This window comes from Aythya marila, assembly GCF_965140915.1.
Source record: "Aythya marila genome assembly, chromosome: W".
Lineage (NCBI taxonomy): Eukaryota > Metazoa > Chordata > Aves > Anseriformes > Anatidae > Aythya > Aythya marila.
In genome coordinates, this window is record NC_139081.1 from 6,067,471 (window position 1) to 6,084,683 (window position 17,213).

The window sequence follows — 17,213 nt, forward strand, 5'->3', positions numbered from 1 at the left end:
GTGTACATTTCTAACTCCTCTTGTTTATTCCTCATGCTAAATATGTTAGTGTAGAGGTATTTAAGTTAGGCCCCTGATGAAGCTGACTTACTGGGGCCAGCTTCGAGTCGACTGGGGCCTCTCCAAATTTCCAAGATTGTTGAAAAACAATTAAAAGAAATCTCACGATAACATCAGCCAGCTCTTTGAGTACCCTGGGATGAATCCCATCAGGCCCCATAGACTTACGTGCATCCAGTTGGAGTAGTAAATCCCCCACAAGTTTGGAATTGGCTGGGAGTTTATCATTTCTACAGTCACGGTCCTCCAACTCAAGGTCCCAGGGCCCCCGTCATCAGTGTTGAAGACAAAGAAGGCATTAAATATCTCTACTTTGTGTATGTCTCTATTTGTGAGGTGCCCATCCTCATCAAGTAATGGACCAATGTTTTCTCTGGTACTCCTTTTGCTGTTAATATACTTAAAGTCCTTTTTGTCGCCTTCCACAGTACCGGCCAGCTTTAACTCTAATTGAGCTTTGGCCTCACGAATTATCTCCCTGCAATGTTGAACAGCATCTCTGTAGTCCTCCCATGTCATCTGACCTCGCTTCCAGTGTCCATACACTTTCCTTTTCTGCCTAAGCTCTAGAAGAAAATGTTCCCCTCAGAAGTGAATCACCAATTACAATAACCATTCTTTTTTTTTCTTGTCAGAGATGGTCATGATGTAGGGGGGGTAGGCTGACTTCCCCTTGGTGACCTCTCCAACCCATAATGACCTTCATCCACATCATAGGAATAGTCAGCATGGATTCACCAAGGGGAAGTCATATTTGACCAATCTGATATCCTTCTATGATGAGATGACTAGTTGGGTAGATGAGGGGAGAATGGTGGATGTGGTCTACCTTGACTTCAGCAAGGCTTTTCACACTGTCTCCTATAGCATCCTCATAGGCAAGATCAGTAAGTGCAGCCTAGATGACTGGACAGTGAGGTGGATGGATAATTAGCTGGATGGCAGAGCTCAGAGGGTTGTGCTCAGTGGTGCAGTCTAGTTGAAGGCCTGTAGCTAGCAGTGTGCCCCAGGAGTCAGTATTGGGTCCAGTCTTGTTCAACTTATTCATCAACGACCTGGACAATGGAATGAGAGTTTGCTGAGAACACAAAAGCTCGGAGTGGCTAATAGCCTAGAGGGCCGTGCTGCCATTCACAGGGACCTGGACAGGCTGGAGGGTTGGACCGAGAGGAACCTCATGAAGTTCAACAATGCAAGTGCAGGGTCCTGCACCTAGGGAGGAATAGCCCCAAGCACCAGTACAGGCTGAGGGATGACCTGCTGGAGAGCACCACTACTGAAGCAAGTTCAGAGGAGGGCTACTAAGATGATTAGAGGACTGGAGCACCTGTCATATGAGGACAGGCTGAGAAAACTGGGCCTGTTTAGCCTGAAAAGGGGGAGACTGAGGGGAGGGTGTCAAGAGGGTAGAGCCAGTCTCTTTTTAGTTGTACCCAGTGCCAAGACAAAAGGAAACAGGCACAAACTGAAGCACAAGAAATTCCATATGAATATGAGAATCACAGAATCACACAATTGAAGGGGTTGGAAGGGACCTCAAAAGTTCATCGGGTCCAACCCCCCTGCCAAAGTAGGTTCCTCAGAGCAGGCTGCCCAGGTAGGCGTCCAGACAGGCCTTAAATATCTCCAGAGAAGGAGACTCCACAACCTCCCTGGGCAGCCTGTTCCAGTGCTCCATCACCATCACCGTGAAGAAATTCTTTCACGTGTTGGTGCGGAACTTCCTGTGCTCTATCTTGTGACCATTATTCCTTGTCCTGTCCCTACAAACCACTGAAAAGAGGTTGGCCAAATCCCTCTGTCTCCCACACCTCAGGTATTTATACACATTGATGAGATCCCCTCTCAGTCTTCTTTTTCTCCAGGCTGAACAGACCCAGGTCTCTCAGCCTTTCCTCATAAGGAAGATGCTCCAGGCCCTGTATCATCTTTGTGGCCCTCCGCTGGACTCTTTCCAGGAGATCCCTGTCTTTTTTGTACCGGGGAGCCCAGAACTGGATACAGTACTCCAGGTGAGGCCTGACCAGGGCAGAGTAGAGGGGGAGGATCACCTCCCTTGACCTGCTGGCCACACTCCTTTTAATGCCCACCAGGATCCCATTGGCCCTCTTGGCCACGAGGGCACACTGCTGGCTCATGGTCAGCCTGTCATCCACCAGGACCCCCAGGTCCTTCTCATCAGAGCTCCCCTCCAGCAGGTCGTCCCCCAGCCCGTACTGATACATGCGGTTGTTCCTTCCCAAGTGCAGGACTCTACACTTGCTGTTATTAAACTTCATTTGGTTTCTTCCTGCCCATCTCTCCAGCTGGTCCAGGTCTCGCTGAATGGCAGCGCAGCCTTCTGGCGTGTCAGCCCCTCCTCCCAGCTTTGTGTCATTGGCGTACTTGCTGAGGGCAGACACTATTCCCTCATTAAGGTCGTCGATGAAGATGTTGAACAAGACCAGACTCAGCACCGACCCCTGGGGAACACCGCTATTCACAGGTCTCCAGCCGGACTCTGCGCCGCCGATCACCACCCTCTGAGCTCGGCCAGTCAGCCAGTTCTCAACCCACCTTACTGTCCACTCCTCTATCCCACACTTTCTCAGCTTTGCTATCAGGATGTCATGGGAGACAGTATCGAAAGCCTTGCTAAAGTCAAGGTAGATGACATCCACTGCTCATCTACCCAGCTGGTGATGCCATCATAGAAGGCAACAAGGTTGGTCGAGCACGACTTCCCCTTGGTGAATCCATGCTGACTACTCCTCATAACCTTCTTCTCTTCCAATTGCTTGGAGATGGCATCCAGAACAAGCTGTTCCAACACCTTCCCAGGATCAGAGGTGAGACTGACTGGCCTGTAGTTTCCCGGATCCTCCTTCTTGCCCTTCTTGAAGACTGGAGTGACATTGGCTATCCTCCAATCTTCAGGCACCTCTCCTGTTCTCCAGGACCTTTCAAAGACGATAAGAGAGCGGTTTGGCAATCACCTCTGCCAACTCCCTTAGCACACGTGGATGCATCCCATCAGGACCCATGGATTTGTGTGCATTGAGCCCACTCAAACGCTCCCAAATCACTCCCTCATCAACCGGGGGGGAGATCTCCACTTCCCAGACTCTTTCTCCTCCCTCCAGGGTCGAGGAGTCCCGGGGGGGAGTCCTTAAAGCAAAGACTGAAGCAAAGAAAGCATTCAGTATCTCCGCATTCTCAGCATCTCCCGTTACCAGGACACCCCCCAAGGGGGTGAGGGGGCACTTCTTTACTGTGAGGGTGACAGAGCACTGGAACAGGTTGCCCAGAGAGGTTGTAGAGTCTCCTTCTCTGGAGATATTCAAAACCCTCCTGGATGCCATCCCGTGCAAGGTGTTCTAGGTGAACCTGCTTGGCAGGGGTTTGGACTAGATGATCTTCAGAGGTCCCTTCCAACCTCGGCCATTCTGTGATCATCACTTGTCTGTCCATCAAGTTCCAGAGCCTCATACCTGTTGTATAAGGGCACCTGGAAAGGCGAGGTAGACAGGGAAGGGATTTGTCTGCTTGGGGTGGCAGGCAAACATGTAACATATACATATGTATACATTGTTACATACATACACAGACATTTTCAATTACAGGACATGCCCTGTCAAGTTATAATGAAACATTTTCCCAAGCTGACATACAATGATAAAAATATGCCACAAATCTAACCTTTCCAATCCAACATATGAGGACCTTCTTGAAAGCACAGGTATCTCAGCACAGCAGGGAGTTACTACTGCCACTTGAAAAGAATTTGAAACATCAGTTAACTGCACCTTTGTTTAGTCAATTTGTACTCGTATTCAGGACAGCATCCACTATATTGCCCATCCTGCACATACAGTGCTATTTTTCAATACACAAAACAGATGCTATTAAGTTATTTGAAGCAGAACTTTAAAATATAATTTCACATTAAAACTATTGTTGCTATAAACATTTTTGTATTTGAAATACTGAAGAAGAACACCTATTTAAGTTTAGGGCATTATCAGAACTTATTCACTTTGCATAGAATTTTTCAAAGGAAGCAATAGCATCTTGAAAAGGTTAAACATCTGCAAGAACAAGATGATTAAGATGAAAACTAACCACCTTTTAGATAAGGGCAGAAGCCTTCCCAAGCCTGACTGCATCTGTTAGGAAAGCCCAGCAGTCAAGTAAATTTGGCTTCAAGCTAAACTCTTAAAATAACCATATATATGGGTCTTACCTATGTCAGTGAATTATTTTGCTTTATGTGAAGACCTTCAAGCAAATGCCTTAAAAAGGGATCAAAATGATAAACTCATAACCTTCATAGATGTTCAGAAGGACTTCTTTGTATTTCAAAGCACTTATATGTTAACTTAAAGAGCAGGAGACAGTAGGTAAGAGTTTGATTTTTCAAGATCTATGCTTCTATTAGTCTTAATTTAAAATTTCCCCCTCAAACTTTGTTCCTTAAAACTCTGCTATTTTATCATTTCTACAATCAAAAGAGACTTAAGGGGGAAAAAAAAAATATAAATCCAAAACACTAACATCGAATGCACTGCAAAGCAGCACGAGAAGCTGCATACAGTAGATTACCCCCTTCTTGTCAATTTGAAAGACAAATAAGAAGCAGTATTTTAGGCTCAGGCTTCCAGACAAGCAGCAACATCCTCACAATGCAGCAAAACATGCAGCGTCAGGGCCAGCGAAAGCATACAGGCAACGGCTCCACCAGCGGCACATACCCCCCACTAGCTCCGGCTTTCGTCTCGAATCCCAGCACCAGATTAGCTCAAAGGCTCCTGCTCGCTGCTCCTCCCCTTCCCCCCTTTGCCGCATGGACGATGGGTACTCCGCAACGCGATGCGAGCTCTGCCACACGGGCAGCGAACCCCCCCCCCCCCCCAGCCCCCTTGGCGCGATCCGCCACGGCGAGGGCGGCGCTCCTGCCCCGCCGCGGCTGGGCGCTGGCAGTGGCCCAACGTAAATCCGGTAAAGCGACAGATACCGAAGCAGCCACGCCAGGATTTGAAAAAAAAAAACAACAACCCTTAGCCTTTCTTTTTTTTTTTTTCTTTTTTTTTTTGATACCAACAGGTGTCCGGACCTGCGGCGGGAGAAGGCGACTCTACACAGCCTTTCAAACGCCGCGCCACACGTCCATCCGTTGAGCCGGCGGAGGCTCGGCTCAGCACGCCGCCACAGCAGTGCTGGTCTGCGGCTGCGCAGGCCACACTCCCCCCACCCGGCTCCCCAGTGCCCGCCCGGGCCCCCCTCCGCCCTGCCTGTCCCATGCAGGCCTCGGCCAAGGATACATGTTGCACAGCTCTCTGTGTGGTAGTGTCTGGGGATTGGGACTCCCTGAGTAGCTGCTCGTCAGGCTTCCACTCGTACTCCATCTTTGCTTGCTGGAAAACACCAGAAAACAGGAGGACGCGGTTAGCAACGCAGCAGACCCCAGGCCGTGGGGGAAGAAGAGATCAAGCGAGCGGCCAGACCCGGCCCACTCTCACCCCTTTGGTCCGCCAGCCCAGAGCCCGGCCCCATGACCGGCCGGAACCGACCTGTTCCTGCTGCCGCCTACTGAGCGCCACACCGAGCCGACAGACAGCGCGAATTTGCAATCTGGCCCTAACAGCCGCCTTGCGAACTCCTGGGTCCTAGTGCCAGGCACGCCTCCGACCGCCTGGGCTGCCTCGAACCCGCCAGCGTCGCTGTCAGCCTTTCCCGGGTGCGTCCCACACCGTCAAAACAAAGTGCTTCTTCCTCAGCCCCCCGAATCGAATACAAATAGAAAGCTCCAGCAGCCACAACACGCGAGGGAGGAAGCCGCCCGGACCTGGCCACCTCGGGACACTTGTGGTTGCGAACACCCAAACCCCGACAGCGAGCAAGGAGGTTGCAGCCAACGGAGGAGAAGCAGAGATGAGAAAGCAGACACAGGAGTTAGGAACGTCGTTACTGTTTACCATCTGTTTTACTACTGTGTGATTTGGTTTAATGTTGAGTAGATTTCAGAAGTTCTCAGTGTCACATGTATAAAGAGGGAATAGGTCTGACTACACAAGGAAGGGGGAAAGAAACTCAAAAGAAACTGTTGTGAATACCTAGTGTATCTTATCCTTAGCCTCAAAATATATATTTTAAGGGAGATCTCAGGACAAAAATATCAATTTATACATATGTATATCATATAAATGTATTATATATATTATCATAGTGTTGTGGTTTAACCCGGCAGGCAGCTAAGCACCGCACAGCCATTCGCTCACTCCCCCACAGTGGAATGGGAGAGAGAATCGGAAAAAAGTAAGAATGCAAGAACTTGAGGGTTGAGATAAGGGCAGTTTAATAAGAAAAGGGAGAAAACAAGAATAAGAAAAAGAAAAGTGTCGTGGTTTAACCCGGCCGGCAGCTAAACACCACGCAGCCGTTCGCTCACCCTCCCCCCTCCCTCTCTGGGACGGGGGAGAGAAATGGAAAGTGAAGCCCGTGAGTTGAGATAAAGACAGTTTAATAAGACAGGAAAATAATAATAATAATAATAATAATACAATGATGATAATAGTACTACTACTAATAATATGTACAAACAAGTGATGCACAGTGCAATTGCTCACCACCCGCTGACCGATGCCCAGCCTAACCCTGAGCAGTCCGGCCCCCTTCCCCGGCTAGCCACCCCTATATATTGTTTAGCATGATGTCAGATGGTATGGAATACCCCTTTGGCTAGTTTGGGTCACCTGTCCTGGGTCTGTCCCCTCCCAGCTCTTACTGCACCCCCAGCCTGCCCGTTGGCAGGACAGAGCAAGAAGCTGAGACGTCCTTGGCTTGGTATAAGCACTGCTCTGCAGCAATTAAAACATCGGGGTGTTATCAGCACTCTTCTCATCCTAAGCCAAAACATAGCATTCTACCAGCTACTAGGAAGAAAATTAACTCTGTTCTAACTGAAACCAGGACAAAAAGCAATAAAACAAGTGATGCACAATGTAATTGCTCATCACCTGCCAAGAGATGCACAGCCAGTCCCCAAGCAACAGTAGTCTTCCCAGCCAAGTTCCCACAGTTTTATTCTTGAGCAAGACATCATATGGTAAGGAATATCCCTTTGGCCGGTTTGGATCAGCTGTCCTCGTTTTGTGGGAACCAGCTTTTCCTGCATTGAACATCCAAACCAGTAAACGTATGTTCTTTTAGATAATACAATTTCAGATTTGCGTACGGTTATTTGATCTTCATTTCCTACTGTCATCCATTCCCTTTGGCTGGTGGGTCTAGGAATAGAATAAGAAGCTGAGGAAACTAAATTGCTAGCTTTCTATCCTATTGAGACAATTCCAGCTATAATAGTTTTTGCTTTATGTTGCATATCATACTAGAAATTGTGTACATGTGCAATCGATCCCATAATACACCACTTTGTAATGAAGTTGACCTCAGGTTTCCCGGAACACTGGACATTTCAATACTAGAGGCAAATAAATCTGTAATGCGATTATTTCTCCATGGAATATCAGCTAGATATAGTACCTTTGATCAACTAATCTTCTGGACAAAGGCCAGAGTAATTCATAGGATCATAGAATCATAAAAGTTGGAAAAGACCTCCAAGATCATCTAGTCAAACAGCCCCCTATGTCGCATTAAGGGGTGTAGCCGATTAACCATTATGGTCCTCCTCAAAGGGAAAGGGGGAGAAAATACGATAAAAAGGGCTCAAGGGTTGAGATGAGGACAGGGAGCTCACTCAACAATTATCGTGATGGGCAAAACAGACTCAGCATAGGGAGATAATAAGATTTATTGCCTCTTACTAACAAGCTAGAGAAGTGAGAAACAAAGGAAAGAAACCAAAAATGCCTTCCCCCCATCCACCCTCTTCCACCTCCTCCCCCCAAGAGGCACAGGAGAACGGGGGAATGGGGGTTGCGGTCAGTCTATAGCACTTCGTCTTCACCGCTCCTTGGTCACTCTTGTCCCCTGTGCCGTGGGGTCCCTCCCACGGGATGCAGTCCTTGATGAACTGATCCGGCGTGGGCTTCCCACAGGCAGCAGCTCTTCCAGAGCTGCTCCAGATATGGGTCCGTACCACGGGGGCCATGCCTCAGGAGAAAACTGCTCCAAACTTGGTTCCCCATGGACAGCAGCTCCTGCCAGATCACCTGCTCCTGCGTGGTCTCCTCTCCATGGGCTACAGGTCCGGCCCGGAATCTGCTCCGACAGGGGTCCTCCACAGGCCGCAGCCTCCGTCAGTGCAGGTCCACCTGCTCCACCGTGGTACTCCATGGGCTGCAGGGGGACATCCTGCTTCACCATGGTCCTCACCACAGGCCGCAGGGGACTTCTGCTCCGGCACCTGGAGCACCTCTCCCCCTCCTTCTTCACTGACCTTGGCGCCTGCAAGGCTGTTCCTCACTCCTCTCACTCTCCCAGGTGCTGTGTGGCAGCATTGTTTTTTTTTTTTTTTTTTTCCCCTCCCCTGTCTTAAATATGCTCTCACAGAGGCACAAACAACGTCGCTTATTGGCTTGGCTCTGGTCAGCAGTGGGGCCCTTACCAAACATGGGGCAGCTTCTAGATTCTTCTCACAGAAGCCACCCCTATGGTCCCCTGCTACCAAAACCTTGCCACGTAAACCCACTACAATATCTGAATTAGTTTGGAAGCAGGAGTTTCCTTAGCTTCTTCCTGAGCACAAGACAGACACCTGATACTGCACAGATTACAGCTTTACCTTTTCTCCCTCCAATCTTTTGTGCAGCCTGACACTCCTTAATGCTTTCTACCACTTTCTCTTTATTTTTCCAAAAATTTTGAGCCCACTCCTGCCACACCTGGGAAGGGACACATTTACATTTTTGTAGCAGTTTATCCATAACAGTCCTGCTGACTACGTGTAATTTCTCTGTCGCATTAAGGGGTGCAGCCGATTAACTGTTATGCGTCCGGTCGGATTCAGTGTACTGAATTATCATGGTCACAAATTCACCAATAACATATTAACCGATATGGTCCAGTTGGATTCAGAGTACTGAACTATCACGGTCACGGATTCACCAACAACGTAACATGTCCTCACTCTAGTCGCGTTCAATGAGAACTATCACGGCTAGGATATGTGCTCGCTTCGGCAGCACATATACTAAAATTGGAACGATACAGAGAAGATTAGCATGGTCCCTGCGCAAGGATGACACGCAAATTCGTGAAGCGTTCCATATTTTTTTGCCCACCTGTTAAACACGTGGCTCTGGGGCTGGTGCCAACGCAGAAATCTTGGGTTTTTCGACCATGGGGCACTTTACTCAGCATCCGGCCTGATGGCCGCAGACGGGTCCCTATCTTTTAGGGGAAAAAGGATCCTGGGCCAGGAGCTGGCAGGGCTCATTGAGAGGGCTTTAAACTAGGTAAGAAGGGGGATGGGGCTGAAGCAAGGATTGTTGGGGCTGTGCCAGGGGGAACAATGGCAAGGCCGGAGGATAAGGTAATGGCCCAGCTGAAGTGCATCTACACCAATGCACGCAGCATGGGTAACAAACAGGAGGAGCTGGAAGCCATCGTGCAGCAGGCAGGCTACGACTTGGTTGCCATCACGGAGACATGGTGGGACCAGTCTCATGACTGGAGTGCTGCAATGCCTGGCTATAAGCTCTTCAGAAGGGACAGGCAGCACAGAAGGGGTGGTGGTGTGGCTCTCTATATTAGAGAGTCTTTCGATGTTGTAGAACTCGAGGCTGGGAATGACAAGGTCGAGTCCCTTTGGGTTAGGATCGGCAGGGACAGCAAGGCTAGTGTCCTGGTTGGGGTCTGCTATAGACCGCCGAACCAGGATGAGGAGACGGATGAGGAGTTCTACAGGCAGCTGACAGAAGTTGCGAAATCTTCAGCGCTTGTACTCGTGGGGGACTTCAACTTCCCTGACATATCCTGGAAGCACAACACAGCCCTGAGAAAGCAGTCTAGGAGGTTTCTGGAGAGCGTGGAAGATAGCTTCCTGACGCAGCTGGTTAGTGAACCTACCAGGGGTGGTGCCCCGCTAGACCTTCTCTTCACAAACAGAGAAGGACTGGTGGAGGATGTGATTGTCGGGAGCTGTCTTGGGCAGAGTGACCTCGAAATGGTGGAGTTCACTATTTTTGGCGAGGCCAGGAAGGGGACCAGTAAAACCGCTGTATTGGACTTTCGGAGGGCTGACTTTGAGCTGCTCAGGACACTAGTTGGTGGAGTCCCTTGGGAGGCAGTTCTGAAGGGCAGAGGGGTCCAGGAAGGCTGGGTGCTCTTCAAGAGGGAAATCTTAATGGCACAGGAGCGGCCTGTCCCCATGTGCCCAAAGACGAGCCAGCGGGGAAGAAGACCAGCCTGGCTCAACAGAGAGCTGTGGCTTGATCTTAGGAGAAAAAAGAGGGTTTATAATCTTTGGAAAAGTGGGCAGGCCACTAGGGAGGACTATAAGGATGTAGCGAGGCTGTGCAGGGACAAAATTAAGAAGGCCAAAGCTCATCTGGAACTCAATATGGCTACTGCCGTTAAACATAACAAAAAATGTTTTATAAATACATCAACACAAAAAGGAGGACTAAGGAGAATCTCCATCCTTTACTGGATGCGGGGGGAAACTTAGTTACAAGAGATGAGGAAAAGGCGGAGGTACTCAATGCCGTCTTTGCCTCAGTCTTTAGCGGCAATACCGGTTGTTCTCTGGATACCCAGTACCCTGAGCTGGTGAAAGGGGATGGGGAGCAGGATGTGGCCCTCACTATCCATGAAGAACTGTTTGGTGACCTGCTACGGCACTTGGATGTGCACAAGTCGATGGGGCCGGATGGGATCCACCCAAGGGTACTGAGAGAACTGGCAGAGGAGCTGGCCAAGCCACTATCCATCATTTATCAGCAGTCCTGGCTATCGGGGGAGGTCCCAGTTGACTGGCGGCTAGCAAATGTGACGCCCATCTACAAGAAGGGCCGGAGGGCAGACCCGGGGAACTACAGGCCTGTCAGTTTGACCTCAGTGCCAGGGAAGCTCATGGAGCAGATCCTCTTGAGAGTCATCACGCAGCACTTGCAGGGCAAGCAGGCGATCAGGCCCAGTCAGCATGGGTTTATGAAAGGCAGATCCTGCTTGACGAACCTGATCTCCTTCTATGACAAAGTGACGCGCTGGGTGGACGAGGGAAAGGCTGTGGATGTGGTCTACCTTGACTTCAGCAAGGCTTTTGACACCGTCTCCCACAGCATTCTCCTGAAGAAACTGGCTGCTCTTGGCTTGGACTGGCGCATGCTTCGTTGGGTTAGAAACTGGCTGGATAGCCGGGCCCAAAGAGTCGTGGTAAATGGAGTCAAGTCCAGTTGGAGGCCAGTCACTAGTGGCGTTCCCCAGGGCTCGGTGCTGGGGCCGGTCCTCTTTAATATCTTCATCGATGATCTGGACGAGGGCATTGAGTGCACCCTCAGTAAGTTTGCAGATGACACCAAGCTATGCACATGTGTCGATCTGCTTGAGGGTAGGAAGGCTCTGCAGGAGGATCTGGATAGGCTGCACCAATGGGCTGAGGTCAACTGCATGAAGTCCAAGTGCCGGGTCCTCCACCTGGGGTGCAATAACCCCAAGCAGAGCTACAGGCTGGGAGATGAGTGGTTGGAGAGCTGCCAGGCAGAGAAGGACCTGGGAGTATTGGTGGATAGTCGGCTGAATATGAGCCAGCAGTGTGCTCAGGTGGCCAAGAAGGCCAACAGCATCCTGGCTTGTATCAGAAACAGTGTGACCAGCAGGGCTAGGGAGGTGATCGTCCCCCCGTACTCGGCTGTGGTGAGGCCGCACCTCGAGTACTGTGTTCAGTTCTGGGGTCCTCGCTACAAGAAGGACATCGAGGTGCTTGAGCGGGTCCAGAGAAGGGCGACGAAGCTGGTGAGGGGCCTGGAGAACAAGTCCTACAAGGAGCGGCTGAGGGAGCTGGGCTTGTTCAGCCTGGAGAAAATGAGGCTCAGGGGCGACCTTATTGCTCTTTACAGATACCTTAAAGGAGGCTGTAGTGAGGTGGGGGTTGGTCTATTCTCCCACGTGCCTGGTGACAGGATGAGGGGTAATGGGCTAAAGTTGCGCCAGGGGAGTTTTAGGTTAGATGTTAGGAAGAACTTCTTTACCGAAAGGGTTGTTAGACACTGGAACAGTCTGCCCAGGGAAGTGGTGGAGTCACCATCCCTGGAAGTCTTTAAAAGACGTTTAGATGTAGAGCTTAGGGATATGGTTTAGTGGGGACTGTTAGCGTTAGGTCAGAGGTTGGACTCGATGATCTTGAGGTCTCTTCCAACCTAGGAATTCTGTGATTCTGTGATAGGAACAATGCAATTAAGTGCAATTTATTACAGCAACAAGTACACAGGTTCTTTGGATTGCCAGTGATAATTTACTGTCTGCAAAAGCAAGCTAGCATGCATGAAATACACAGGTACACAGCCCGGCTATTAATGTGTTAAAAGGCACAAAAACTCTATAGAGATTTCTAAGTTTCTGTGGAGACACGCAGTATAACCAAGTGTTCAAATCTCACCCAAAGTTGTCCCATTGGGGACGGGGGAGGAAGAGAGGCTCAGGTCGTCGACTGATCCCAGAAGTCAGAAGGTCCCTCACAACAGTATCTTCCCTGACAATGGTATCTTCTCTAACATCCCCTTTCTCTTAAGCCAATTTATATTATTTTCTATCTTTTAGGTGGAGCTTGAGTGACTCTAGTCAAGCATATCTTGGTTATGATTGGTGAAAAGTTTTCTCACTTTCGTTTAAAGGTATAGGCTCTGAGAAATTCATAGCGTGTGCTCAGTGAGGGGTGGTTGCACCTTGGAGGCGGGTAGCTTTTGGGGTGGAGGTGTGTTTTGGTATTATAATGATATTATAATGAGCAAAAGTACACTAGAGTACAGATTTTTGTCAAAAACATGACGGGTCGTTGTCTCAGGGTAGCAAAAGTGCAGCTTATCCGTCTTGGTGTGCACAAGAACAATTGAGTCCCCCTCTTGTCACAGAGCCTAGCCGCGGTGTCTCCACTCCGCTCTACGGCCCCTACTGTTCCTTAGAGTTAGCGCACCAGGTTCCCCTAGTTTGGTAACATCTGAGGTTGGAAGCCTAGGGATGCTCAGGTAATGCAGCTACACCCTACCCTGAAATGCTGTACATTTTCTTTAAAATGTGAATATTATTTTCATTTTCCTATTTACTTTTAGGCAATTACTCCACATAATCCACCCCATGACTATAGTCACTCAAGCTTCATGACATTTGGAATGTATCAGGTATATCACATACATTCTTGGGATGAGGATTATCGAGTGTATGTATATTGTGTAGGGTTACTTAACATTTCATCATGATCCAGAGTTTAACATACAAACTAGTTGTTAGCATAAAGCATAATACAATGAGTATTAACAGAACAACAGGGCGAAGCATCTTGTTGAAGATTCCTGTGGCAGTTGGCGACCATCCAAACAAAGTGTCCCACCAGTGGTGTTTTTCACCTTTCCTTACTCTTTCCATCACTCAATGTATTTCTTCTATATCATGATGGACGGTAATCAGAGTCTTTCATCCATTTTCTCAAACTTGTTTCATCAGCCACTTCAAGTCTTCATGTAACACTAATTTCTTCACCAGTGTAAGGTTCATTCCAATAGGAGTAGGCAGCAGATTATGAAGCAGAATATAATTGGATGTAACAAGTTGGTAAGAGGTGACAGGAGCTGAGTAACTAAAATCATATCATAGAATTTTGGTAAAGTTACAAACACAAACATTAGGGTGACCACTTTACAGTAGTATTATCTTTGCTCATGCAAACACAGCCTTTCCCAATATATACAAGTACAGTTTCAAGGGTTTCATTAGGATGTATCTCAAAGTGACAAATGTTTTGTTCAGTGTCAAGACAAATGTCTTGGGCTTCGAGCGTGTTACTTTCACAGATGAAGCCTCTTTGTTCACGCACAATACATGCATTTACATGAATTGTCTGCCACTTTCCTCCCTTTTGATGGGCCCATACTTTACGCTCCTTAGGATAAAGTATAGTTCCATTATGATTGAGTCCTAATGCAATGATTGGATACACATTGTATACGGTGGCATTGCTTATGGTAAGTATAAAGGCAATAATTTTAACACTTTCTGCATAGTAGGTAAAGTTGACTAATTGCCACCATGTTTGAAACTCCTTTTCAAATTCTGAAGCATCATCCCAAATCAATTTTCAAATTTCAGTGGGCAAAGTTCCTCCTTCTCCCTCTCTAATAATAGTTGCTGCTACAGACTGTATCCACAACTGTGCTTGGATGCAGCTCAAGGCAAGGGAAGTATCACCTTGAGTTTTTCCAAGGTCATTTACAATTAATTGATGATCATTTTCTTCAGTTTGTTCCCAGTGGGGTAAAATGTCTGATAGAAGCCATTGACTTGCTCCTGAGGTCGATAAGGATGATTTTATTGGTCATTCCAATTTCCTTAGGTTGTCTGTGGTAGCAGTTATTCTACTCATTAGAACCTCAGCGTCAATGCTATTTAGTATACCTAATCCTGTTCCCAATAACCCAGTGGCATCTTGTGGCATGCACCGAGATTGTTTCAGAGAACGTCTGTGTAACCATGCTAACCAGCTGGTGTAGGCAGTTCTCTAAAAAGTGGTACATTTTGGGTTGATTTCTGAGAGATTAATGCACAGAACTAGCTCTACCCTTTTTAGAGACCAGCTAGGTTTAAAGAGAACTCGTTGTTGTCCCACATTTTTAATTAAGTAAGGATCTGTGTTGAAGATGGAAGGAGTTAGACTAATGGGAGGCCAAGTTGGTATATTTTGTGGAAGAATCAGTATAAAAGGTCTCAATTTCAGTCAGCCTATTGTAAGTAGACCCATTAGTTATTCAGCAACTGATTTGTATTGAGCAAAACTAAGCTATATGCCAAATTGATGTCCCCAAAATGAAAAAGCAATTGTGAAGATTCCTAGGGATGGCAGGTTATTGCTGAATTTGGATCACCAGTTTTGGACTAATAGCAAAGCCTCTGTATGAAGCAACAAAGGGGACAGAAAATGTGTCCGAAGGGACTGCCGAGTGCCAAAAGGGATTTGATAATATAAAAAGGGACCTAATGTCAGCCTCAGCCCTAGGGCTGCCAAACATGAAAAAAACTTTCCAATTGTTTGTTCATGAATGAAGGGGGTGGCGGTCGGGGTGATGACTGTGGTGGTTTTACCGTGCTGGGCAGCTAAACCCCACAACCGCTCTCTCACTCCCCCTCCTTTAGATAAGGAGGGGGAGAAGTAAAGCAAAGAACAACTCACGGGTTGAGATAAGGATAATTTAATTAAAGGGAAATAATTATAATAATTAAATAAAGACTACCATGAACTAAACAATTTAACTAAGGGGAAATAAAAGGGAAAGGGGAAAAAGGGAGGAAAACAAACAAACAAAATAAATGAAAGCTATATGGAAGTGCAGAGGAAAGAAATTACTCTCTACTTCCCACAAATGAGCGATGATTGACCACGTCCTTGAAGCAAGGCCTCAACGCACGCAGCCGGTGTTCGAGAGGAGGACCGACGTCTTCTCAACGAGAGCCCACCCCTCCCCTCTTCTTCCTGTTTCCACCTTTTATTGCTGAGTGTGACACCACATGGTATGGAATATCCCTTTGATTGGTTTAGGTCAGCTGCCCTAGTGATGTTTCTCTCCTCACTTTTTTGCCCACCCCCTAGGAGGGTTAGAGAAAGGCCCAATGCTGTGCCACTGCTGCTCAGCAGTAGACACAACACTGGTGTGATAACACTGCTGTTCCAGCTACAAGTACAGAGTACGGCACTGAATGGGCTGCTGCCGGGAAAGTTAACATTCCAGCCAGACCCAGTACAACGACCCACATATTTGGAAGATGGAAAAGACCAGTGGCATATTTTTCCAAGCAGCTAGATGAAACGAGTAAGGGATCGCCTTCTTCGAGGGCAGTAGCAGCGACTGCACTCCTAGTCCAAGAGGCTAGAAAACTGACTCTGGGACAACCCTTGATGGTATTTGTGTTGCATGCAGTGCTAGCTGTAATGGAAGCCAAATGAAACGTCTGGCTATCCCCAAGCCAAACAACTAAATATTGAGCTGTACTAGTAGACCAAGGAGACATAAAGTTGTCTGTAGTCAGCACCCTGAACTCAGCAACGCTTCTTCCAGCCAAGGAGACGGGAGAAATCCAACATGACTGTGCGGGTATTATTGAGCACACATACACCAGCTGAACTTACCTTAAAAATGAACCAATCGCTAACGCGGACCTTGAGTATTTTACGGATGGTAGCAGTTTTATGGAAAACGGACAACCCAAAGCAAGATACGCAGTTGTGGCCCTTTGGGACACTGTAGAAGCAAAGTCACTCCCCCACAATACCTCAGCACAAAAAGCTGAATTAATTGCCTTGACTAGGGCCTTGGAATTTGCAGAAGGGAAGACCCTCAACGTCTATACAGATTCTAAATATGCCTGTGGAGTTTTTCACACCCATGGAGCCATCTGGAGGGAACAAGGGCTATTGACAACAGCTGAAGGACCAATTAAGCACAGTCCAGAAATTTTACGGTTGTTAGAAGCAGTGCAAAGGGCCAAAGCTGTAGCAGCAATGCACTGCAAGGCCCACCAAAAGGGTGATCATGACATAATAATAGGAAACAGAAAAGCTTACTTAGCAGCCAAGGAAGCAACTAGAAGAGCACCAGGAGACCTACAAAGCATGTTAGTCCCCTGTGCAAAGACTTTGCTCAGTCCACCAGAATATACCACTAAAGAGATCCAACTAGCGGAAAAACTAAAACGTACAAAGCAAAAAGATGAATGGTGAGAGACCCCCAATGAACAGCTCCTGATAACAGAAACTATGACTGAACAGCTAATGAAAGACTTACACAAAGGGACACACTTTGGTGCTGATGTCATGGTAGATTGCCTGAAGCGCTTTTTAATTGGAATAAAAATGCAAACTATCGCAAACCAAGTAGTGCGAAGGTGCCCTGTGTGCTGTGCCAGCAACCCCAAGATCCAGCCAAAACCAACGCCAGGGCACATAAGGAAAGGGATGAAACCTGTGGAGTATTGGCAAGTGGTCTTTTCCAAATTGCCTAAGCAAG

At 47.8% G+C, this 17,213-nt stretch overlaps 1 protein-coding gene across 1 annotated transcript in view; it reads left to right on the forward strand.

Moving 5' to 3' along the window:
- Positions 1-4,882: 4,882 nt before the first annotated feature.
- Positions 4,883-17,213, forward strand: part of LOC309889471 (transportin-1-like) — a gene marked incomplete at its 5' end in the record, with an annotated part of 95,607 nt that continues 83,276 nt past the window's right edge. Inside the window, 2 exons of the mRNA XM_082782326.1 lie at positions 4,883-5,028; positions 5,710-5,776. Of these exons, the coding sequence (XP_082638452.1) occupies positions 4,883-5,028; positions 5,710-5,776 (213 nt within the window). The remainder of the gene's footprint in view (positions 5,029-5,709; positions 5,777-17,213) is intronic.